The sequence below is a fragment of the Octodon degus genome, unplaced genomic scaffold (genome assembly GCF_000260255.1).
Source record: "Octodon degus isolate 3935 unplaced genomic scaffold, OctDeg1.0 scaffold00008, whole genome shotgun sequence".
Classification (NCBI taxonomy): Eukaryota; Metazoa; Chordata; class Mammalia; order Rodentia; family Octodontidae; genus Octodon; species Octodon degus.
Genome location: NW_004524584.1, coordinates 23,200,712 through 23,225,732, shown reverse-complemented (window position 1 = coordinate 23,225,732; position 25,021 = coordinate 23,200,712). Strand labels below are relative to the sequence as shown.

The 25,021-nt window shown below is 49.8% G+C and overlaps 2 protein-coding genes across 3 annotated transcripts in view; one reads left to right on the top strand and one right to left on the bottom strand.

Moving 5' to 3' along the window:
• Srd5a1 (steroid 5 alpha-reductase 1) overlaps window positions 1-24,411 on the bottom strand; it is a 27,495-nt gene extending 3,084 nt beyond the window's left edge. The window contains exons 1-4 of one of the 2 annotated variants that reach the window (XM_004625192.2): window positions 23,921-24,411; window positions 15,994-16,160; window positions 9,680-9,781; window positions 6,285-6,435 (exon numbers count right to left, since the gene is read on the bottom strand). In XM_004625192.2, coding sequence (XP_004625249.1) covers window positions 6,285-6,435; window positions 9,680-9,781; window positions 15,994-16,160; window positions 23,921-24,195 — 695 coding nt within the window. In that variant the 5' untranslated portion in view covers window positions 24,196-24,411. The remainder of the gene's footprint in view (window positions 1-6,284; window positions 6,436-9,679; window positions 9,782-15,993; window positions 16,161-23,920) is intronic. The other variant, XM_023704818.1, reaches the window with a different exon arrangement.
• Window positions 24,412-24,815: 404 nt separating this feature from the next.
• Nsun2 (NOP2/Sun RNA methyltransferase family member 2) overlaps window positions 24,816-25,021 on the top strand; it is a 25,002-nt gene continuing 24,796 nt past the window's right edge. Inside the window, exon 1 of the mRNA XM_023704693.1 lies at window positions 24,816-25,003. Coding sequence (XP_023560461.1) covers window positions 24,816-25,003 — 188 coding nt within the window. The remainder of the gene's footprint in view (window positions 25,004-25,021) is intronic.

Sequence of the window (25,021 nt, the reverse complement as noted above, 5' to 3'; positions counted from 1 at the left end):
GCGGTCCCTGTGCTTTGCTAACCTTGTTCTAAATAGGTGCTTTAGACCACTGAGCCTTCTCACCAGCCCACAATGTATTAATTATTGAACCTGTCCTGCTAATCAGTTTTGAAACTGTCTCATTGCTATTTGTTTCTCAATAAAATTATTTTTTAAAAATAGACATGCGGGGCCAGGGAGATGACTCAGTGGAATAAGTGCTTCCTTGGCAAGCGCAGGGGCCTGAGTTCAATCCCTGGTTCTGCAAAAATAAATAAATAAATAACAAATAAACAAATAAATAAAGACATGCAATTCTCTGTCTGCTCAGGATAGTAATCTGCAAATTCGGCAAGTTGAATTTTTGTGTAGATACAATAACCTTTGAAATTACTGTCTTATGTAATATTTTTCCTGAAAAGATTTCCTTAAACATGCTGCTATGAAAAAAAAGGAGGAGGAGAAGGGGGCTTGCGGGTTGGCTCAGTTGTTTAAAATGCCTGCTTGGACAAACACAAGTCAGGTGCAGGGGACTACAGTTCGGTCCCCAGCTCCACAAGCCACACCTGAGCCACCCTTGCGCAGCCTGAGCTAGCGAAAGAAAAAAAAAAAGAAAAAAAAAAGCTGGGGTTTGATCACCAGCATGCTGTGCCAGCCCCGCCCCTGGGGCACGTTGAGAGGGCGATTGAGACTGGGAGTGGCGGCGCAAGCCTGTAATCCCAGCGCTCGGGACGTTGAAAACAGAAGCGCTACAAATCTGATCTACATATTTAGACCCTGTACTAAGTGCATTAAAAAAAGAAAAAGTCAAAACCACAATCACTAACCAGATGAGAGATGGTAATAGGAAGCAGCCAGCTATGTGTCAGCATGGCCGAAGCGGAAGGCAACTGGCACAGCCCTGCCACGTTGGGCTCCAACACCTGGTTCTCACGCGCCAACCAGTCCGCTGAGCTCTGCCCACGCTGGCCTGAGGGCCCCGCAAGGCATGGGAGAAGAGCAGTTTCCCAAGTCGGTCAGGGTTTCAGGATCAAGTGTCACCTCCCTTGGCCAGCGGTAGCCAGCGATGGCCCACGAGATCCGGGTGCCCACTGCCGTGTGACGGTGGCCAGGCATGTGCAGGGGTGCCACGACCTGTGCACTGTGAGCTTCTGCTTGCCTCTGCAGGCTGCTTAGGATGCAGCCGCCGTCAAAGTCTCAGGGACAGGAGGCCAGTGCCTCTGCAGCAGCCTTGGTGCAAGACTAAAGCACAGCGCGAGCCTCCCACAGTGCTCGGCCGGAGGCTCCACTGGAGGTGGGAACGGGCATTCACGCTGTCGGAATGGCCTCCTCAGGAGATGAATGTGTGCCAGACAGATCGTTTCTTTCACAGAACCTGTTATTCCCATTCTAGGTAACTCCCCAAAAGAGTTAAAGGCAGGGGCCAGCACTACAGTTCAGCGAGCTAAAGCTCCTGGGACCACGGTTCAATCCCAGGCACCAGCCCTGCCCTCAGGGTGGGCTGTGCCGGCCAAAAAAAAATGTTAAAGGCATTTATTACAGTGATACCTGCGTGGCCCTGTGTGGCAGCATAACGGAGGCTAGCTACCCTTGGGAAGTCTATATGCTCATGGGGGAAGAAAATGTGTTTACCTGCAACGGAGCCACGTTCTGTCACACAGAGGCACAGGCTTGAGCCACTGGGAGGAAGGTGGATGCGTCCACACTATAACGCTCAGAGAACCAAGTCCCACCCAAGCTTAAAGACTGCATGCTTGCTCTTACAAGAGAAACCCAAAGTATAAACGAATTAAAGAGCAAAGTGAAAGATAACAGAAAACGGCAAGCACAAGTCTTCCACCAGTGCTAAGAGTTGGGGGGTGCAGCAAAAGGAATTAATATATGGCACGCATGCACGCCAACTCCTCCAGCTCAATTACCAAGTGCGTGCACGTGCACAGCTGCATGGGAGAAGAGTGCATCTGCAAGACACAGAGATAAAAACTCATCTCACAGAGACGATTCTATGGGAATAAAATGGTAAATGGTAAAATTTTTCTCTATCACTGAAGTCACAAACCCACCTCAAGAACTGTTGTTTTAAGGCATATATTACATTTTAAAAGGGGAAACAGCTTGGGGGCTATTATCTTCCTGTACCTAGAGCTGAAGCTGCCTACAGCTGTAAAGAGGGCAGACTACAGGGGTTTGCCTTGTTCTGATTCTTCACTCTCCCTCACCTGTTGGAGGAAAGCCCCTGTGCTGTGTCAGATGATGCTGACTTTGAGACAATCCTTTGAGTTATTCTGGAAAGCAGTTCCAGTCCCTGTTCCTGTGATTCCCAAGCAGTTTAGGATAACACGAGTCTTCCTTCAGTGGCCTTTGACGGCACCAAAGGACGGAGCACGTGCTTTGTGTGGTTCTTCAGAAATCCCGCCTCCTGCATGCCAGCCTGATGAGTGGCCTGGGAGAGGGGTGCTGTGGGCCTCACGAAGCATCTTCCCCCATGACGCCATCAATAACTGTGTCTTGCAGATGCACTGGGCTCTTCTGAACAACACTGAACAGGTGAATTCTATCTTCGTTTCCTCAGAGCTCCTACATGACCATCTTCAATTTTTACCTGGAGGACTGGACAGCAGACGACTTGGCCCAAGTCCACGGCGGCACACCTTGCTGCAATGTTAGTACAGTCCAGGGCCAACTTGGGGAAGAAGACCTCCTTCCAGTTTAGAAGTCCTACAACTTTGGCCCTCGGAGTTAACAAACTTAAGTTTGCAGACCAAAAGTAAGAGAAAAAGAAGGGCTGCAAAGACCACCAACATTTTGGCTCTAGCCTTTCAAGTTCAGTGAGGACTCAGTCTATAAGAGAACCTGTACTGTAACATCATGTAACTCAGTGGTGTCCCAAATTTTCTGATCAAGGAGATTATGGGGCCACAGAGGAAAGTGATCGATGATGTAGAGTGTGCCTAAGGAGAGTCACATGGAGAGAAAACACTCTCTCAGGCTTTCACAGAGAGCAAATTGGCCAAGCAATGGCCATGACTCATCCACATGGCTGACACTGACAAAGGTTCTATAATCTGTGGTACAGGGTTTCAGGATAAATCCTGAGGGGATTTGACTGACCTTGTCAGATACAAAAGTTACATTTCTTATTATACAGGTCTTGCTTTATTTTGGGCTTAACCATCCAGCAGAAAAGTATAAAAATGAGGTATAAAAAGTAAAGCCATATTAATATGCTGAGCTCTAAAAGGCTCAAGTCAACATCTTCTGACATTGCCAGTCCTACAGATAATCCACTACTATTATGGACTACTAGACTATATTGGATTATTTTGCTGAATTCACACACCTACAGTATTTAAATGACAATGGAATAACCATCTCTGACAAAACTAAACAAAAAAAGGGGATACAAAGGATACAAAAAAAGGGGATACAAAGGGGATACAAATACATTTGTATTTGTATAAAATACAAATATTTTGTATTTTATATACAAAATAGGATAGATATACAGCTGCCTTCTCTTAATTCAATAAGAAAGATTTGTACTAACAGTGTTTGACAGGATATCATGTCTGCATCTTGTACTATGAATAATCACTATGAAGACAACAATAGGCAATGTATTAATTATTGAAACTGTCCTACTAATTGGTTTTGAAACTGTCTCATTGCTATTTGTTTCTCAATAAAATTAGTTTAAAAAAAAAATCAGTAGATTTTCAAAGCAAAAAAAAATCAGAACAACTCTGGCCCTCAGCAGGGAACGTGTCAGCAACCCAGAGCTGCCCTTCTAACATGCCCAAGGTTAACTAAGAACGCAGTCAATTATAAACTTAAATGACACTTGTTACAGAATTTCCTTGACATAAAGCATTGTCTGTAGGGCACTGCAATAAACACAGTGAAAGGAACAGTACCAAGTAATGTTCTTTCTTTTGGAATCCATTTACTGCTAGTCTAGTTAGCTGGGTTTCTGTGGAAGTTATTCAGTGGAGTAGGACTCTACTATCAACAAGGATAAATTGGAGTCATTTGTAGAAAAGCAGATGCACCATGAGACCACAGCGTTCAGAGAAACAGATCCTGGCTTTTGGGAACATGGACATGGGGAACAGAATTCTGTCTTTTCCACTTGTGTACATCTCACATTGAAATGTTTAGAGGGATTTTCCTATTCCTTGTTTTCCTTTGAGAAAACATCTTGACAACACTTGGCAGGCTCATGTCTTCCTCCAAAGTATCAATGCTATTTTGTTGGCTTTTTTTTCTTTTTGTATTTTAGGGAAGGGTCTACAGGGTGTGCAGGGTCTCATTACTAAATCGGATTTGTAGTGATCCTCCTGTTTGCAGCCTCCCAAGTGCTGGGGTTACAGGCACGCGCCACCACGCCCAGTCTCATTTGCTGGCTCAGTGGGGCCCGGCAGGGCAGGTCTGAGGATCAGAACTCCCAGCCCCTGAGTCTGCCTAAGCAGGAGCTTTAATCCACTGAGCTATTTTGTTGGCCCTATCATTGGCTTCTGTTATTAAAAACAGGCCATTATTTGCTTTTCCATATGAAATTCTGCAAATGTGAAGATAAACACCTTTCTTGAAGGTGTTGACAGCCTCAGGGAAAAGCTCAGACCCCTGGGCCCTGGCCAAGTGGGCTGGTGACAGGCTCAGAGGGGAAGGGCAGAGATCAGGACATGGACTCCTCCTTGGAGACAATTAGCAGGCTCTCCCACAGGGGCTGGGACATAAGCCCTGCTTTGTTCCATTCATGTCCAAAGATGCTTAAGCACAATTAGCATTATCGCCAAAGTATATTATCAGCATTTGATATTAAACTACTAAGGTAAGGTGCAATTCACCTAGCAAAGGAGAAATCTGAAGCCTTTGAGGATCAGACTCCCTGTTTATTTTCCCAAGGTTCTGTCAGTTTGACAGGCAGGAAGTCTGGTGCACTGGTTTCCTGTATCCACTGGGCCAAAGCACCAAAAACCAGTGGCTTCTGAGAGCAGCGACGGACTCTCTCCTAGAAGCAAGCGCGCAAGCAGATCCCTGACTGCTGCCCTGGGCAAGTGTCCTTCCTTGGTGAGCCCTGGTCCTACAGTCTCTGCCTCCTGCGAGGCATTCTCCTCTGCAGAACACACTTAGATGGAGCTCTCCCCTCGCACGGAGGCTCCCTGAGTGCAGGGTCAGGCTGCCCAATGCGGCTCGGCCACACCCTACCCACCACACCTGCAGCAATCCTACTCCCAACAGGGCGCATGCACAGGCACAGGGACAGAACAGTGACCTTTGCCACTGGTGACGCAATTCAGCCCTTCATAGGCGGTAGCTCTTTATGGTCCATGTCCCCAGACACTGTCAGGCCTGCAAATGCTTTCTGAAACCTCAAACATCTCTTTCTCCTGATCTACAAGTGAAGATACGGAGCCCCCCAGCACCTGGGCATCTGAAAGAGAGGAAGGGCACCTGCCTGCCCCTTGCACCTGCGTCCATGTTGTAGGTATCTGCCAGAGACCCAGCAGTCAGGCCTTGCCCTGCTCCACCTCCAAGCAAAGATCTCCAGATCTCTCCGTGCACAAAGAAGCAAAGAGGACATCTACTTTTCCCACTCTGCCATGACATCCATCTAGTTGCCCTGAAGCCCTTTCTTTGTCCTTTGCCCCAAAACTCTGTGGGCAGGATGTTGACACACCTGGCTGCACGCCCATAGCTTAGGCATGATTTGATGGCCTGCTGACAGCAACGGTGCAGGGCAATCTCCAGCTCGAGGATTTCCCTACTTCTGCTCACTGTAGCCTTCATGGTCTTGCTAATTCTATCAGCATTCTCAGATGTTTTGCAGTAACACACTGAACCCACAGCCTTCACCTTGAGCAGTCTTTTGTTTGTTTTGTTTTGAGACAGTTACTGAATTCGAAGTGACCCTGGCTGGGCTTGAACTTGCATCCTCATGTATCACCCTCCTCTAACACTAGCATTCTAGGTGTGCGCTACTGTGCTTCGCTGGCATCTTTGCTTTTAATTGCTGCTTCTACTTGAAGTCTCCAAATCCTCTGCTTGGTGCCAAGCTTAATCAGGAATTCTAGGAATAAACACGGTGGAGGAAACAACCGTTGCTGTGTGGATGGCTCCACACAGCCAGACGCACTGCAGACCTGGGCCTTGGGAGGTTGCTCAGTGTTGGGTCTTGCTTGGGCATAGCAAGCCCGACCCTGGCACTGGGTAATCAAATGAATCTCAGCATTTCAGAATAGCTAAGCTGAATGTCTTTTATCCTAAGGTCAAAGAACCAGTGAACAAAAAGTTTTAAAACTTACCGGTGATGATGCATTGCTCTAGAGAGTAGAACACAAAACGTGAAGAGAGCAAAGGCCGCCCCTTGGAGAGACCAGCTGGCCAGTGCAAAGCCAAACCACTCCACAGACTCCCCGAGGTAGTTGGCTGCGGTTACGTATTCAAACAAGCCTCCTAGACAAAAACAGAGCAACACAGGGCATTCACTGCGCAGCCGTGCCTCGTGAAATCTTGACCTAACCAATGCCGGAGTACAGCTCAGAACATCCCAAGCGTAACACCATTCGTATGAAACGCGTGCAGCACGTGTGTCACTGGAAGCACCCTCAGGGGCGGAGGCCAAACACAGACCATGTTCCCTCCTAGCTGCGACTTTAGGGCAGTCACCCTTTTTACTATTTCTGTAGCCACCCCAATTTCCTACATAATTCTGTCACTATCATCTTGAGTATTTTTGTCTTGTTTTTTTCTTTTATTGTACCTTAAGATCTGGGCAGCCAGGTCCCCAAGGAGGGAGACATCAACACCCTCTTACAAAAGGCAATGTCACTGCAGGGCCAGAGCTGGAGTGAAGGCGGAAATCAGGGATCTGTCCCCAAGGGTCTAGCATGAAGTATCTGGCTGGGGGCAGGTGAGTAACAAGAAACTCAGCTGTCAACCTGCTGAAGGACACACGTGGGGCTTAAAAACTTTACATTACAAAACAGTGAATGTGATACACAGCCCACAGAACTTGGTCCTCCACCCCATGCAGATGCCTTATCTGGATTTATATGCTTCCAATGGGTCTCTTTGTCTCTGAACCCATCTGTAACTCCACCTATAGGTTTTGTAACTTCATCCTTTGGCCATGACCAGTGACACCCCAATGTGTTCACTGTTTTTCAGGAGTCTCTGGCCAAGACTCCTGAAAAACAGCACACAGCAGGGCTTCAAGGAAATGACTATGTGTTGGAAAACACAGCATATCCCACAGAAAAGACCCACTCTGAGCAGGGAGGTAGGTGATCCACTCGAAAGACCACCTAGTGGAGTACTGAGACCACATATCTGGGCTTTGGAGTCTTCAAAGACGCTGGCTACAGCTATGGGATGACAGGACCAGGACAACGTGCAGGCTTCCACCCTCCCATGCCTTGTGGCTACCTCTAGAATCTGACCACCTCCCTCCGGTGACCCTCAGCCCAGAGGACTTGCGTGCTACATAGTGATGGCCAACCTTTCAGCACTTTCAATAACAGCCTATGGTGGCACATGTGCTACAGGTTCACCCCCACTGGTATAGCGTCTGCACCTTCCAAAACTGGACTTGCATCTTAGCTGGTTTCACAGAGTGTGCTTGCACTCCTTCTTGAAACCTGCACTATTCCCTAGAGCCCTGGATTTCTTCTCAGCTCCCACATGCTGATGGCAGACCCCCTTCCCTGCCCTTGGCAGCTCTCACTGAAAAAAATCTTAGGGCTCACTCTTTCCTTCTTCTATGTCTTTTCTGTGGCACCTGGCTTTTGCCTTGTTCTCTGTGTGTCATGTCATTTAAGGGTCAGAATGAATTTTAGCAGCAGTTTTTCCCCTAAGTCGTATGGGTTCCGGCTTGTCTTATTCTATCATCTGGCCATGCCTTCCGCTGTAAGCACAGTCCCATCTCTGCGTCACCATGTGGTCTGTGCCCAGAGGTGCTGTGGATGTGCCCTCGGCCAGGGACAGCTGGGGACAGCAGGGGCAGGCACTGCCGGTGTGGGGGGCCCACAGCAGCGAGCTCAGCGTGGAGGCACTGCCTGCTGGTGTTTCAGGGCATCCACACCATCGTCGCTCCATGCACATGGGAAATCGTGCGGGAAACTCTGGCTTCAACCTTTCCCTGCTTCGTGAAATGCCCTTCTGTCCAGACAGGTTTTGCTGCACTGTGTCTCCCTCCACAGTGTGCTGCAATGATGTGGTGAAAATCTTTTTTTTTTTTTTGTGGAACCGGGGATTGAACTCAGGGAAAATCTCTTTCTTGTCCCTCAGGTTGAACACATCAAGTTGGAACGCAGAGCAGAAGAGGCAGAGGGAAAAGGCCAGACATCAAGGGCGACTTTGCTGCCGTGCAGTCAGCGAGTAGCCGTACAGGGCAGCTCGGGGCCTCGCCGGGGACCTGCTTCTCCAGGGATGCTTTCCTCTCCCATGACTGTTGCACCAGTCTTCCACTAGTGTGGTTTTGGGCTCTTTCAGCATGTCCTCCTTCTGCCATCCAGGGCTCCTGCCCTGCTCTGTCTCCTGTGGCTCACAGTAGCAGCTTCCAGGGAGTAGCACTGCGCATGGACCTAAGCAGACGGCCCTGGGCAGGGGTGAGGGGCACTTGGTTCTCTCCAAAGGAAGCCACAGAGGCTGCAGCCTGGCTCACACCTGGGGGAGGGCACCTCTTCCCGCTGCCAGGCAGGGCCACCAGCAGCCCACCTGGGATCCCACCAAGGTCGGCATGCTTCACCATATCTGCAGGCGGGGACTCCTGGAGGTGGGTCCTCCTAGACTGCTGGCTCTCTGGGCCATAGTTTAATGGGATCATCTGTTTGTTTTTGTTGTCAGAAGATCTGAAATCCTGGATTTTTCCTCATGGTGAAAATCTCCTTATAAGCGTCTCTCGGGACTGGGGCTCTGGCTGCCTGGGCCCATGCTTGCACCCCCACTCCCACTGGGGACAACCTGGCGTTAACCCAGATATCATGGATTTTCAGACCACCCTGGGCTGGGACTTCCAGTTACACAGAGTGGCCACGCACGACACGTCCTCGCTCAGGGCTTTCTGGATGGTGGCACTTACAAAGATTCGATCCTTACTTCCTTTCTTGACATTAGATTGGTGCATTTTAAAAGGCTTTAAAAATATACCCAGCATGGGCCAGGCAGATAGCTCAACGGACTAAAGCATCTGCTTAGGCAGAGCACAGGGACCAGGGTTTGATCCTCGCCCCTGGGGTGCGCTGAGACAGCAATGAGACCAGGCATGGTGGCGCCCGCCTATAATCCCAGTGCTTGGGAGGCTGAAAACAGAAGGATCACTAGGAGTCTGATCTACGTAATGAAACACTGTAGACCCTGTACTAAAAATATAAAAATTAAAAAAAAAAAAAAAATTCACCCAGCATTTTAAGGTCTATCTTGAGTCATTTGATCTGTGTTTCAGAAGTACGGGCATCAAGCTCCAGTAAAATGAGCTCCTTCGCATTTTGCCTCCAAGCGCAGCCTTTCTTTTGTGCTTTATACCCATCTCCTTAGCCAGACTCAGTTCTTTTGTTTCTCTACAAAGAAAACAATCACAGAGGTGACTCAGTGCAGACTCGTAGCTACTGAAGCCTGGCTGTGAGCTACGGGCACCATCAAGGCTGAGCAGGTAGCAAATGCAGGGAGACTGTGAGAGTGAGCCCCCCTCAGGACGCACCTCTTGGTATTTTGTAGTTGCTCTCCCCTGGTTTTCGGAGATTCCTCAAGATGTGATCTGAGTGGATGTTTACCAGCATGCCCGTTAACCACAAGGCAAAGCCTAAGAGACAAAGAGACAAGATTATTGTGGCAATGAAGAGCCGCCGGACCCGAGAATCCACGTGGACTGAACAGGTCCCCAAATCCTCTCAGCTGCCCTCATTCACGCTGTGTATCAGCTGCAGCTGCAGGAGGCCCCGCCCACCCGCCTGGGCACCATCAGTGGTGTGACGCTCACGGCTGTGCTATCTGGTGATGCTCATCAAGTAGACATCCGTATCTAGGATCAGACATGCCCCGAAGCGTTAGACACAGGTGCGCTGTGCTGCAGGAGCGGCCCACAGGTATACCCGAGAACACTCCCTACAGAAACTACACAAGGCAGCGTCCGCCAGATGGGGGCAAGGGAAAGGATCACCCTGCGGACTGTCACCCGCGGGGCCCCTGAAGGGGCGGCCCACGTTCCTGGGTGGCCAGGTCGGACCCTCTTCTCTCCTTTCCTTACAACTTCCTTTGCCACATTCACTGCCATACCGTCCCTGGCTTTGCTGCAGCTTAGTTGCTGCCAGGTCATCCTGCCGCACCCCTGGGTCACTCGTGTGGGCCTCCTCAGCTACAATGCCTCCTCCTCCTCCTCCGACACGGCCGGGTTTTCTCCCCACTCCTTAAACGTCCAGGGGGCCATGTGCTGCTCTGCCTTAGAACCAGCTCAGTATGGACTGAAACCTCCAGTTACTGTGACTAAATAAACCTTTCCTTCCTTCATTTTGGGTGTCAGGTATTTGTCCCAGTGATGAGGGAAGAGTAACAGACAGAATTTGGTACCAGAGAAGTGGGGTTGTTGCTGTGACTAAACCTGACCATGTGGATTAAAAGTTTTTCGGAACAGCTTAGGAGAAGAGATAAGAAAAGTTTGAAGAGGTCACCTACTAGTGAAGAGCTAGAACGCCTTCAGCTGTTGTGTAGGGGACATTCTGGTCACAGCTCAGAAGACTGGTAGCCTGCAGGTAAAGACCAGGCTGGGGAAGTTTCTGCTGGGAAGAAGGACTGCATTGGTTGTTGGACCCGGATGATTTGTGTTCTGGTTTGGCAGAAACTTTGTTTGCGGAGACTTTTCCCGAGAGTGAGTGTAAGCATGGTGGACTGATTAATCTTTCAAAAGAAATTTCAAAGCAGCCAAATATGGAGGGAGTGGCATGGCTGTTGTTGGGGGCTTTTAGCCAGATTTATGTTGAAAATCAAGAGCAAAGAGCCCAGCTGGAGGACTTAAAATGTGAGTTTGGCCAGAAAGGAAGCGCCAATAAAGCCGTGCACTGCAAAGATGGAGCTGAGAGGATCTCCATTGCCGGGAAGGAACCAGAGAACTCAAAGGATGGTCCGGGGACCTCACAGGTGGCAGCTCTCTGCCCTTGGCAGCCTCAGCATTGCAAAGGTAAAGGACTTTGCCTTGAGGGGAAAGCCACAGAGCCCCATGTTTCAGAATGGTGGTAGCCATCTCACCAGGTTCCAGAAGGGCGCCGGCATGGAGAATTTACTTCTCTGAATCAGGGTTAGGGTGCTCAGCGATCCAGGCACTAAAGCTTTACAGCCAAGAGAGGAGGAGGCCTGGTTGCTGCTCCAGCTGGCAGCAGACTGTGCTATCATCCACGTGGTGTTGGTTTTGGGCGCTCGTAGAATGTAGGAGTTCTGAGGTTAAGAAGGCTTCCACCTTGAGAAGGCTTCCACCTTGATTGGAGAAGAAAGCCTGTAGGGCTGGGGAGATGGCTCAGTGGAATAAGCACTTCCCTTGCAAGCACAAGGGTCTGAGTTCAATCCCAATTCAAAAAAAAGAAGAAGAAAGCCTGGAAGGCCAGGCAGTGTGCCCCTAAGAGGGCAATGGATGAAGCTGTAAAAAGCCTGTTCAGTGGAGATCCCAGCAGTGTGGGAAAGCCAGGAATGTGGACCATCTAAGGGAAACTGGGAGGGGGGAGCAAAGCTGGCCTAAGAGAAAAGCTGTGGGAGCTACAACCACGAGAAGGCCACAGGGGCAGAGCCACATGGAGCTCACCATTTGCCACCGACTGCTTCAGACGTCCCCCATGGACTTATAGGACTCAATGTTTGTCCTTTTGGATTTTGGCCTTGTCTCGGTCCCAATGCTTTGTAGTCCCCTGGTTTGTACCTTGGATCCTGGAGACTTGGGACTCGGACTTTCAGCGATGATGAAACTGCAGGTCTTTAGCAACTCGGACAGATGGACTAAAATGCCTTTTGCATAATGGATGTGCAAGAGTTTGGGCACCCAGGGATGGAATGTTACGGTTCGTGTCTAGCTGTCCTCCCAAAACCTCCTGCAGTCCTTGGGCGGCTTCTGGAGTTTGTGATTGATTATTGTGGGTGTGGATGCTGCACCTGCCCTTGCAGGTGATCTGCAATACAATGCACTGCCCTGCGCTGCTCTGCCTTGGGGCCAGCTGAATATGGACTGAAGCCTCTAGTAACTGTGAACTAAATAACCTTTCCTTCCTTAAAAAAAAAAAAAAAAAGACAAAGATAAAGATGTCCAGGGGTTTGCATCCCTTAAAGGGAGCATCTCAGTATTATATCATTTAACACCAACAAGACAAGGTAAAATGACAGAATGTTCTACAAAGCAGTACTGAATTATTCATTTTTTTATATCAGTACAGTTTATTTCCATTTTTTTTTTTCTTTTCCCTTCTGTATCACTTACTTTTCTCTCACTGCTGAGACAAAATGCCTGACACCCAAAGTTAATGGGAGTCTGTGGAGGTTTCAGTTCATACTCGGCTGGATCCCAGGCTGGCTAGTACATGGCAGTGGAAGACGCCAAAAGCAACAAGGACAAGCCTCTTTCTGTCCCTCATACTGTATACAGGCCACCTGCCCCAGGGTGGGTGGAGCCCTCAAATAACTGCCACATCAATCAGTGGCCTGATTTATCAGTCACACACTCTTTAATCCCAGACTTGCACACTCTATAGATTTAGCCATCTCTGAAAAAGCCCTGTGACCGTGTAAGGCTTTGGGGAGAACATCTGCTCAAACCGTAACCCCTTCCTGCCTATCCTTCTCACCCCTCCCTTGTGCCCCTTCCATTTGAATATTTTTTTCCATTTCCTAGGATCTATCATCCATTTCGGTCCTTAATTATACTTTTAGTTTCTTATTTTTCTTGTTACCGGGAATCAAACTCAGAGCACTGTGCTTCCCAGGCAGGCACCATGTCACTGAGCTACATATCCAGCCCCTACACTTTCAGTTTTTCGCACCAGAGAAACAATGGGAGATTTATACTGTGCCCATTTCATTTCACTTAAAGATTATGGTCTCCAGCTACATCCAATTACCTAGAAATGGCTCAAGTGTATCCTTCTTTTCGGCTGAGTAGTACTCCCTTGTATAAACACATCTCCACCTCTTTGTTCATTCACTGGCTCATAGCCACTTGAGCTGTTTCCAAGATTGAGCTATTACAAACTGTGCTGCTGTGAACATGGGTGTGTAGACGTCACTGTGGAATGATGCTTTGAATTCTTTCAGGAAGATACCAAGAAGGGAACTAGCTGGGTCAGAAGAGACCTCCGGCTCTAGTTGTCTGAGGAATCACCACACGGGACGCACCAGTCTATCCTCCAGCCAGCAGTGGAGAAAGGTTCTGTTTGCCCCACAGCCCTGCCGTCCAGGCTACTTTCAATGTAATGAAAATGCGAAGGCTGTATTTTTACACTAGTATGTTTCTAATGCTGTTCAAGGATGAGACTAGAAAACACAGCTGATTCTCGTAGTGAGAGTTTTACAAAACTGAAGGGGCTCTGGCGTTCCTGGAACCAGATGAAAGGTAAGTGCAGCTTCGCCAGGTGGTGTTTTTCTTACTTTTGTTCCAGAGAGTTATTACTCAACGACACCTCTGCCTGGCCTCAGACAACAACTGACTCTCCCCCCCACGTTCTATCATAACCTTATTAGTTCCTGTAAGAGTAAGTAAATTCTGCCTAGCAATAAATGACAAAGGCATATGTAACCAACTATAGAATGCAATGCTATCTGCCTTTTGTATTTCTCTGAAATCTTACATAAGCAGTTAGTGACCTCAGAACAAGGCTAGTGATTTGGCCCTTGATGTTCTCCATCCAGTTCATTAGCGTAATAAAGCTGTCTGCCTTCCCAAGTGCCTCTGTCTGGCCTGGTCCTAAACCATGCAACACTACCGGCACTTGCTAATGGTTGATTTCTTGATAACCTTTTCTTCTAGAGTGAGACGGATTCTCAGCGTTGCATTAATTTGCGTCTCTTGAATGACCAGCGATGTTGAACACTTTTGTATATTTATTTGCCATCTGTACTTGTTCATCTGAGAAGTGTAGCAGCTCTCGCTTTTAAAAAGAGGGAGATTTGGCTTGCTGATGCATTAGAGAGTGTAAAAGGCAAACCGTCTTTCATTTGATATTGAAGAAATGTGTGCTTGGTTGACATTTGGACTATCATTTCTCCCACTGAAATGGACTCCTCTGACACAGAACAGAACAAGGAAATCCTCATGGTCTATATAGAGAGTGTCTTAAGATTTCTTGCCTTAGATTCTGCTACTATAAGTACCTTTCTTTCTTAAGCAGTTTATACTAAATGGTATAAAACCTTCTGCAAGTCATTTACTGGATTTGTAAGTCTACAACAGACTCATGACCCACTTTGGGTTTTAGTATGCCACACCTTGGTGTGATACGGCTTCCAGTCCAAGATTCTACAAAGAATTATGCTGTCTAAGATCTATGCTTACTCTGTATCTCTTCTGGGAGACAAGCTCCCCTTGTCAGGTAGGTGTGCATCTAGGATGGAATATTTAATCCATTTGTAGGGACCTAAAAATCTTGTTATAAAATACCGTCACTTCTGACAAGCCCTAACAAAAGTAGATACGAGGGCTGGGGAGATAGCTCAGTGGCATAAGCGCCTGCCTGGTGAGCGCAAGATCCTGAGTTCAATCCCTACTACCAGAAAAAAGAAAAAAAGAAAAAAAATAAATAAATAAACTTAAGTAAATAATGCAAATTAGAAAGAAGGGCTGTCATGCATGCATGAAAGATGAAGAGTTATGGTGTGCATCTAGGATGGAATATTTAATCCATTTGGAGGGACCTAAAAATCTTGTTATAAAATACTGTCACTTCTGACAAGCCCTAACAAAAGTAGAAATGAGGGCTGGGGAGAGTGCCCAGCAATCCTGATCCTGCACAAGGCCGCCTCTGAACTGACTTGTAAATATAATGCAGGGCATGTTATGCAGTTTAAAATTAAGTCTGAGGGTTGACGGAGTCATGACTCTTGCTATACTGCCATCGGGGTAAGTGGCATGTTTGTGCGGTCACTGCTAAGTGTGAGAAGGCATGCTAGACAAACACCTCCTTCTGCATAGCACCCGACTGTCACAGCTTAACTAGGAAATGTCCCCCGAAGTCTCACTGGCCCTCAATGTAGGACATGGGGGCGGAGGGGAAGAGCATTACCAGGAGGGAGACCTGCAAGGGTGCACCTGTCCCTGTTCCCTCCTCTTTCTCTTCTCTCCCTGCCTGCTTTCTGGCCTCCACAAGCTGGGCTGTGCTCCCCCCGCTCCCCGCCATGCCACTCTGCCATGCCACTCCTGCCTTCCAGACCACGGACCAAAACCTCTGAAACCGTAAGTTACATTAAGCCTTTTCTCTTTTCAGTTTTGTACATCAGGCATTTTTTTCCAGCAATGGAAAAACTGACTCATACATGAAGCTTTTTTAATAATCTTGAGATTATTTCGACAGCAAATGGTTTATTTTCACTTCTATTCAAAACTTCCAATGCTACAAGAACCGGAAGGCATGCATTAATTTTACTAATTGGAATCAATTTTTTTTCAAGTTAAAAACCTTCACAAGCCTCAAAGTTAATTCAAGTGTAGCACAATCATAAAAGGCAGCCTACACTGTTAGAAGGTATTGTATAGCATTTACAGAGGACACTGAGAGGCCAGAGGACCATCTTAGATTACAAGGTAAACAGAAACCAGGTCTCCTCCATGGGAGCCTCAGTTTCTTGGCTGGGGCTTCCCACAAGGCCCAGGCTCTAAGTGACAGCAGCACCTGTGTATCCCTTAAACACATCTTCCCAGCCCCCGGGCCACATGGGGACAGCCTCGGCCTTCCCCTGGCTGCTCTGTCCTGTGGGGTGTTCACGTTGCAGGTCCTGGGTATTCTGGCTAGAATCCCTGGGGCACGGCAGTGACTGCAGTAGGACACTTACCAGCTAGAAAGCAGGGCTGGGTCACCCAGTCCTCTGCGTACACGGCGTAATGGCTCAGGTACCTGCTCTGCAAATAGCCGTTATAGAGACAGAACAGGAAGGCTGTCACACAGGTGAACAGTGGCGTCGGCTTTCCTCCTCGGATCACAAAGGGGAAAATCAGGGTCCTTAGGAAACAGGAAGGAAGTAAAATTCAGAAGGAGGTCAAGAATGAATCTTTGAAAAAATAAATAAATAAAAAATGAACCTCTGCAATTCTGTCTTACATGTCTTTGGTTCTTAGGCTTGTTGCCATGTATAAATGTCACCCTCGGTCACTAAAAGGAATTTGAGATCAACTGGCCACGTTTCAATAATGTGTATCACAGCACCCAAACTCAAAGACTCTAGCTGTACAAGCGCAAAACAGAGACATCAACGTGAAGAAAACTAGAGGCCTCAGGAGGCTCTCAGAGCTTCCGAGACCAGTAATCACTGAGCGGCTCTATTCTCTGGACAGCAGGACTCGGCCCACACCGGCACACCACCCATCAACAGCCACACCTGCCAGCCACCAGGCATTTACTGAAGACTGGAGCGGCTCAATAATTTGCAGCAGGAGATGGGGCCGAGAGAGGCTCAGTTCAGGCCAAATCTGTCCCAATCCAAGAGATCATCTCTTCTGTGACACCACACTAGCTCAGCCCACCCCCGTCCAGAGGGTTAAGTAAGAAGGCAAGGGCTACACACTAGGCACAGGGAAAAGGGGCGATGTAAGGTCATGCTGGGTGTATATGTTCTCTGTAATATCAGTGTATAGGCCATGGAGAGAGGGGACATGGCTATAGAAATCTTGCAGACCTTTAGAGGCTGCAAGGACCTAGAATAAACTCTTTGTGCCAAGAAATTGGGCAACCTGCAGACACAGGCAAAGCCTTTGAAAGACGTGGAGAAACAGTCATGACTCGAGAAGAAACGAACTTCAGTTCTGCTTCTTCAGTGAAAGAATTTCATTGAGGCTTATGAAATCCTAGAAAAGGCAAAAGCAGACCCATAGAAAGAAATGAACTGCAGAGAGGCAGGGCGCAGCTGGAGGGGCACAGTGCTGGCTGGCTCCTATCTTGCAGCTGAAACTGCTCAGATGTCAAATCTAGAACCATAATCAGGGCAGAGAGTGGCTGCAAAAATACAGGGCAGCTTTTAATGGATGTGACTAATATCTTAATGTGGGTGACGGCCATCCAATGACAGGCTGTCACCAAAATCCATCAAACTATAGACTTGAAATAAGTGGAATACTTTTGTATGTTACAAGGTATGACATAAAAATATGGTGTTAAATTTTAAGAATTATGACAGTAGGGCTGGTGAGATGGCTCAGTGGTCTAAAGCACCTACTCAGAACAAGCCTAGCAAAGCACAGGGACCGCGGTTCAATCCCCCAGCACCACATGCCAGCCAGCCGCGCCCCCTGGTGGGCAGCTGGCCACACACACACACACACACACACACAAATAAAATTTAAAAAAAAATTATGACAGTAAAAAATAAATCACAAAGAATCTCCTTCAAAGGCCTCCCACTGGCTTCAAACACATTTACCCCGCCATCCTCAGCACTTTCTGAAGCAGCTCTGAAGGGTTTCTCCAGAATGTCTTTATGAAGCGTGATAAAAAAAAAAAAATGCAGTGAGTGCACACCACTACGGAATGCCACGCACAGAAGGACAGCTCGCAAACGAGTTATGGTGCATCTCGAGCCACAGGATCTGCTACCATGCCCTGTGGGCTCTTCCTCAAACTATGGGCCAGGGAGATAGCTCAGCGGGTAAGTGCCTGCGTAGCCAAGTGCAGGGACTGGGACTGGACTTCCGGTACCGTGCCAGCCCCGGCCCAGGGTGCGCTGTGCCGGCCACCAAGACCGGGCATGGTGGAGCACACCTATAATCCCAGTGCTGGGGAAGCTATAAACAGAAGGATCACTCTGAGGCCGAGCTGCACCCTCAGACCCTGTACCAGATACATTTAAAAAAAAAACCTCCAAAATGATCAAGAAAGTTAAAGGCTCTGAACTATTCAGGACACCGAGGCAGCCAGGACAGCATGGCTAGACATTCAGGAAAGAGGATTCCAGAGCTGATCCAGAAAGTGGTGAAAGGGACGGGATCGGTGTGTTCTAAGTGTGTGTGGCGAGGGTGCGGAGGGAAGCTGCAGGGACTTTTCCAGTGATTTTTTAAACTTCATTATGTATTTTGTATATATGCTTTATATCTGTTAATAGACCATGAAAAACTAAGTATCTTATTATTTTTTCTGTGTTGCCATCTAGTCTAATTACTTGCAGTCCCAGCAATGGTGTGGTAACAGCCCTGGTTCTCTCCCCAGAGGTCTCATCTTGCTCACTGGGGCCCACACAGCCGAGGCCTTTGCCATCACGACAGTGGTGTCCACGGCCCCTTTTGTCCACGTCTCACTCACTGTCATAATCACTGTCTACAGAGAACTGTGGGCAACCACTTCCGCCTGCCCAGGGGAGAGCACAGCAGATCACAGGCTGCAATCTCTGCAGCTGGAGAAGTATATCTTTTTCTCCGTGGTACTGAGAATGAACTGAGGGTCTTCACACTGAGCCTTGTCCTCACACAGATCCTCAGCCCCCACACCTTTTATTCTGAGACAGGGTCTCTCTAAGTGCTAGATGCCAAAGCTGGGCATGAGCCTGGGATTCTCCCGTCTCAGCCTCCAGGAGTGCTAGAAAGACAGGATCACGCCACCACGCCCACTTGGACCAACAAGGACCCTACTAAGGCAACTCACAGTGACGGATACAAACCAGCTGGATCCTGGAAGACACAGAGTCCACTGGCTAACTAATCTAATTCTCAGAGCAAGATCGATACTTTGTTATCTTACAATTGTCTTGTGTTATTTGCTCTTCTTTCCATGTAAAGAAATGACTCGTATTTGTTGTTGTTTGTATTCTTCATATAAATTGCCAACCTTTGTGTCCCCAAGGCTGCGAGAAATTTAGAGCGTATTTGGTGATAGAGCTTAGCCAAAAGTTTCAAGAAACCAGAAGTTCTTGAGCTGGGTGACAGCTTGGCAATCTAAGCGCCTGCTTGGCAAGCACAAGGATCTGGGTTCGATCCTTGGTACCCTTTGCTGTGCCAGCCACCAAAACTGGGCGTGATGGTACACACCTGTAATCCCAGCGCTGGGGAGGCTGAGACAGGAGGATCACTACAAGTCCAAGCTGCGTAGCAAGACCCTGCACCCAATAAATAAATAAAAATTTTAAAAAAGAAGGCAAAAGTTCTTGATGCTGTGCTGGTTGGCACAAGCTGCTGCTGGTCTCCAGGCTATTGAGTTTACAAGCTTCAACATAGAACTACCTCCGATGGTGCCTGGCGGAAGTGTTTCTCATACTTCCTATCCCTACACTAAATGTCTCTTTCAAAACACTGCAAAAGTTACTTGTTATCAAGATTTTCTAGATCAGGCTCAAAGGAATTTAGTGGTGTGGACAAGGACCATGTAGCCCTGCAGCAGCGGGGCTAGAAGGCGACATCCCTAGGTGTCCCCTTCCACACAGGGAGACCAGCAAGCGAGAAGGGGCAGGGTGCAGCCTCTCAAACAGCAGGCCCAGGTAACTTCTGTGAACTGCTTGTGTTAAGTGAGAAATGGCCTATGCTGCTGCTGTGTGCCAACCGCAGTTTATACAACTTCGAATCTTCTCTTTCTCTGTATCATTACTGCTCAGACAAAAGTCATCAAAACGTCTCAAGAACAGTGAAAGAGATGGAGAAAAGACCACCATCAGTGTTCTAAGTGATACAACTGAAGGTAATTTTTATTCCCTCCGTATAATATTCCACAGCATTCCTCTATATGACGTTGCTAGTTTTCTATGATGAGCACGAATCTCAATCTCAATCTACCAACAGCCCCTAATGTCTTACATCTGGGTACCTAATACGTTCGTAACAGCCAGGATGAGCAAATTAGATGAGAAATTACATTTCTTGGATGAAGATCTGCAACTGTGAATGGAAATGCCTCAGAGACAAGTAGGCAACATTAATAAAAAAAAAAGCGGGCATGCGGAATATTTGTGGGAGTTTCTGAATCCCAGGAAAATGCAAGTGCCCAGGAAGCACAGGGAATCCAGAAGAACAGAATCAGGCAGATCCGTGTCACTCTCCACGGGAGCTGAGCGTGCCCACCAAGGACGGGGCCCTTCGCACCGCCCTAGGTGGGCCTTGCCTGCCCCTGTATGGCTCGAGGGCTGTCACTCTCGAGCGGTACGAATGCCTCAAGGTCGCCAGCATCGTACATGCTCACCTGCTGTCTCCGCCAGGCTCCCCTAAGAGACCTCTGCAGGAAGCAATCAGAAGTTGATGAGGTCTGCCTGCTTTGGTGGTACGAGGGATGAAACCCCGGGCTTCACACTAAGCTCCGTCTCCAGCCCCTTCCACAGTTTTAAGCATCTTGCTAAGACTTAAAACCCCCATTCTTCTGGCCTCAGCCTCCCGAAGTGCTGGGAGGAAAACTATGTGCCATCAAGCACAACTAGGTGAGATTCTTTGATCTCTGGTCACCAGGACAGGGTGAAATGAAGAACATGCTACCCATGGCTCTGGAGGAGTGCCATCCTGGGGACAGTTTAGGAGGAGCAGCCTCTGGGGGCATGGGAGTGCCAGAATGCTTCAGGCCATTCAAGGTCTCCCCCTGGCACCCTGGCAGGCAGCACTTCACACTCAAGCACCGTGAGACTGTGCTACTGGCCCGTGACAAGGCTTCCCTTACACTAATCTAGGACTGAGCCAGGGGTAGGGTGGGCAATGCGGCCAAGGCGGCTGCCCCGGTGAACGCCACACAAGCCTGCCCGGCTGGAGAAAAGTAGAGCAGAGACTGCAACAGCACAGCAGTGTCAGTGTCGAGCTGGTGCTGTGACAACAGGTCCCCACGGCAGGTATCTGATGTTATCCCACTAAGCATGCTTCACAGGGAGTGCAGGGGATAAGAAGTAGAAAGTGTAAGACAGGCCAGCAGAGAGCAGAACTGGTGACAGCCGGACTAAGGTGCCAGCCTAGGAGGGAGTCCTGGAGACAGAACAGAGGTGGGGGAGCAGGGGATGGTCGGCTTGGAGGACAAACACAGCGCGCCAGGGCAGGGAGCATCGCCGCTTGCACAAAGCCCAGAGCTGGGCAATTCAGAGAGCAGAGGGAGCCAGAGGTGGAGAGAATGCAGAAGCCCGCCCTGAGGACACACCTGCGGCAGGTAGCCAGTGACAAGCCAGGAGGTCCTGGCATTGCAAGAAGGAGCACATGGTAGGTTAGGATACCATGCAGAGTATCCTCCCTTTAGTGCCAGCAGTTCTCAGGCAGCAGCCCCGGGTCTCACTTGGATGCCAGAGGCCCTTCTGACCTCAAGAAGTCAGCAGGAGGGAAGGGGGACACTTCAGCACAGACACAATGCACATGTCCCTGAAACTGCCAAGGACTTATACTACCCATGCCACAGGTCCCAGATTAAAGATGCTGCCTTCCCCAGGGTAACCTGCAGGAGCAACGAGGCTGGCTCTTCATCACTGATCACGGCCATCCCCTCCTCCATTGGCAGGCCACCCTTCCTTCCACAGGTTTCCTGCAAGCTGGCTTCCACTTCTGACTGCTGCAGGGCATGGCAGGCCCATCTCGAGAGCATCCTTGGTACTCACTCACTGGGATATAAAAATGCACAGGAGGCCACCACTCTATACCTCCTTTACCTGCCCTCCCTCTTCATCCATCCTGGCACTGTCACTTGCTCTGGGTGAGTGGTCATTCTGCAGCAGCCGCCCTGTCCATGGGCAGCCCCTGGACGTGGGTCTCAGCACCCTGCACAGGACAGCCCCTGGGTCTCCCCCTGCTCTGCACTGGGCACACCTGCCAAGCTCTGCAGGCTCTGTAAGCACCAGCCTGAGGCCTGGCCAGCATCTCCTGACATCTCACAGGGACTCTTGCTGTCCTCATAGCCCTGGGCATAGGCAGCTGGACCTGTTGGTTAGCCACTCACCAACACGAAGGACCATGTCATTCCTGACTCTGATCCAAGCACTACTTGCTTCAGGTCAAATGACTGTTGAATAAGTAAATTGCTTAGACAGAATGGAAAATGTTTTCTCTTTGCATTTGGAAAGCCTAAATGTATCCTAACCACACGAGCTTTGTGCACATTCACATATACAGCTTTACAAAATATCTGTTAGAAACTATCATATATATTAGAAAGCACACCTGTCCCAGCAAGTCCTCCTGGAGCAGCGTTTACAGTTACTGGTCTGGGAATCGGGGCTTTAGTGCCAGCAGTTCTCAGGCAGCAGCCCCGGGTCTCACTTGGATGCTGACCTATTCACACACAGCCCTGTGAGGAGCTCCTTGCTTCCCACTGCATGACTTTTTTTGTTGGCGCTGGAGGTTGGCACAGTGTGCCAGTTTTTTGGGGGAGTTCTGTTTCTTTGCTCCAACGCAGATCCCTCTGCCTGCTGGCATAGAGCTATCATCTCACTGGCACCAACTTTCTAGCTTCCACTAACCTTTGGACTTTCCTGGTGCAGATCCATGAAACAAGCCCAGTGAGACACTGTTGTGGAATTTAGGTCTCTAGCAGGACTTGTGGGAGGCACTGTTGTGGGCTCTGGGTCTTTAGCTGGACTCATGCTGGACACTGTTGTGGGATCCAGGCCCTCAGCTGGATTCTTTAGGTCTTCAGTGCGTAGAGAGATATCCTGCACTCTCTCTGTATATGACTCTAGGGTGCGCGTGCGTGCAGGGCAAGGAGGAAGGGTGCTCAGGTGTGCCAGCACCAGAAATGTCATTCACAGAATTGCCCTGTGATAGTTCAGCGGGGGGAGTCCCAGCAGGACCAGTTCTAAGTTACCCAAGATCACACAGTGAGGTTTGGGTTTGCATTGTCAAGTACTGAAAAAGGAAACAAGCCAAGCCCCACCAAGCTCAGTCACGCCAGCAAGAAGGCCACAAGAGGGGACCACACTGCGCTGACTAATAACAGGTTACAATGTTGTAGGCAGCGGAATTAGATAGAAATGGTACAGGCAGTCAGAAAGGGCCAGGTCCTCCAAAGAGACAGCACGGAAGGCAAGCGACTTTGCAACTGAGAGATGGACGCTGCTGCTGTGGGCCAGACCCACAGACCAAAAAGATCAATCAAGTGTTTACTTTCCTGAAGATAAGCACCCAGGATTGACCAACACCTTGAGGAAGCCAGGAAGAATGGCTTCCAGGAAGCTAATCCAGACACTACCAGCTACTCCATAAACTCCTGCTCTACATTCATGCCCGCTTGCTACATGACTCCCTTCCCTATTTGGTCCTGGATTTAATCAATTTTACCTGAGCAATGGTGCTTGTAAGCGTGTTGGTTGGCCATAGTTCTGTCGCACCTCGTGTCCTCCTAAGCGAGTTCCCATGTTCTCCCCTTTAGATCCACCTCATTGCATGGTTTTATTCTATAAAAGTCCCTAGAACAGGCAGCTTTCCCGGGGTAACCCACTCAGATCAGGAACACAGCTCCGTCCGTAAATCTTGACCTCCACACCCCTAAGCTGAAGGAGGACAGAGCTTAACAGGTCTCAGAAGTGTGCCCTTCGGGCCAGCCAAATAGCTCAGCAGATTAAAGCACCTACAAACAGGCGCAGGGGCCCGGGGGAAACAACAGAGAAGAAGGGTCACACAATGGCCAGGGTGACAGGCAATCAATGTCTGTCCCCCTATGATGGAGTTATGAGCAGTTGCCCTCATTCACGAAAATAAATGCCAGCATTGGCGCACAACTAACTTTCCCACGGTCACACCAGCTATCCGCCCCACCGCCCTCCCTTTCCTGACTACCTCACCTAATTCCAGCTGCCTAACCGGCACCCAGGACAGCAGGGCAGGCAAGCCGACCTGTATATGTAGTGGACGAGGAACATGGCCAGCAGCACGCGGTTGGGAAGGCGGTCGAGGCGCACGGCGGACGCGCAGGCACACTCCAGCAGCGGCCAGGCCAGCGAGGGCAGCTCCTGCAAGACCCAGGCGGCGCGCACGGGCACACAGGGGCCGGAATATTGAGACGAGTAGCGGCCGTAGGGCGATCCGTACCACCGTATCCACAAGAAGGCCTTGCAGCCCAGAAGGCACATCAGGTAAGCCAGCGCGTCCAGCAGCTCCACGGACTCCATTGCTGCAGCCCGATAAAACGTTCCATGCCCAGACGATGCATATATATTGCAGCGCCCAAGAGTGGGAGGGGCGACCGCAAGAACCACGTGCGGCAAAGCCACACACCCTCCCGAGACGCCCAACCGAACTCGCAACTACACCAGGACCCGCTTCTGGCGGGAGCGAGCGGCGACGCCCAAGCTGCAGACCCGGCGCGCTCGCCTAGCGCAGCTAGCTGAGGCCGGAGCCCCGCCCTCCGCCTGCGCCCGTGTACGGGCACCGATTCACCTATCAGCACGCAAGTCCGCAGCGGAGCCCCGCCCCCACGCCCGAGTACGGGCACCGTTTCACCTATCAGCACGCAAGTCCGCAGGCGGAGCCCCGCCCACACACCGCCTGGGAGCTGGGACCCGGGACCCCGCCCGGCCCCCGGCGGCCACGCCCACCCCTGCACGCCCAGGTGGCCGGGCCCCGCCCCCTCATCCTCGCCGGGCCGCCTGAGCTCCGCCTGCGTGGCCCCGCGCCGCTGTGCGCACGCGTCAGTCTTAGGCAGTCCACAGAGCTGCCTGAGCCTCGGTGGGATGCGGCATGCTTGGCGTGGAAACGCTTTTGGGGTTATCGTTACAGCCGCTTTCCCGCTATGGCGGACTTCATTTTCCCTGCGCTCGTTTTCCGGGACGTCACGTGTTGGAGCTTTGGGCAAATCCCCCGGCGGCCCCGAAAGGACCGGGCCCGCCTCAGCGGGGGCCTCGGACTCGGGGCGGAAGTCCCGCGGGGCTTGTGGCCGCGGAGGGCCGCGGTCTGCCTGCGAGCAGCGTGCGCGGCCGCGTGGGCCATGGGGCGGCG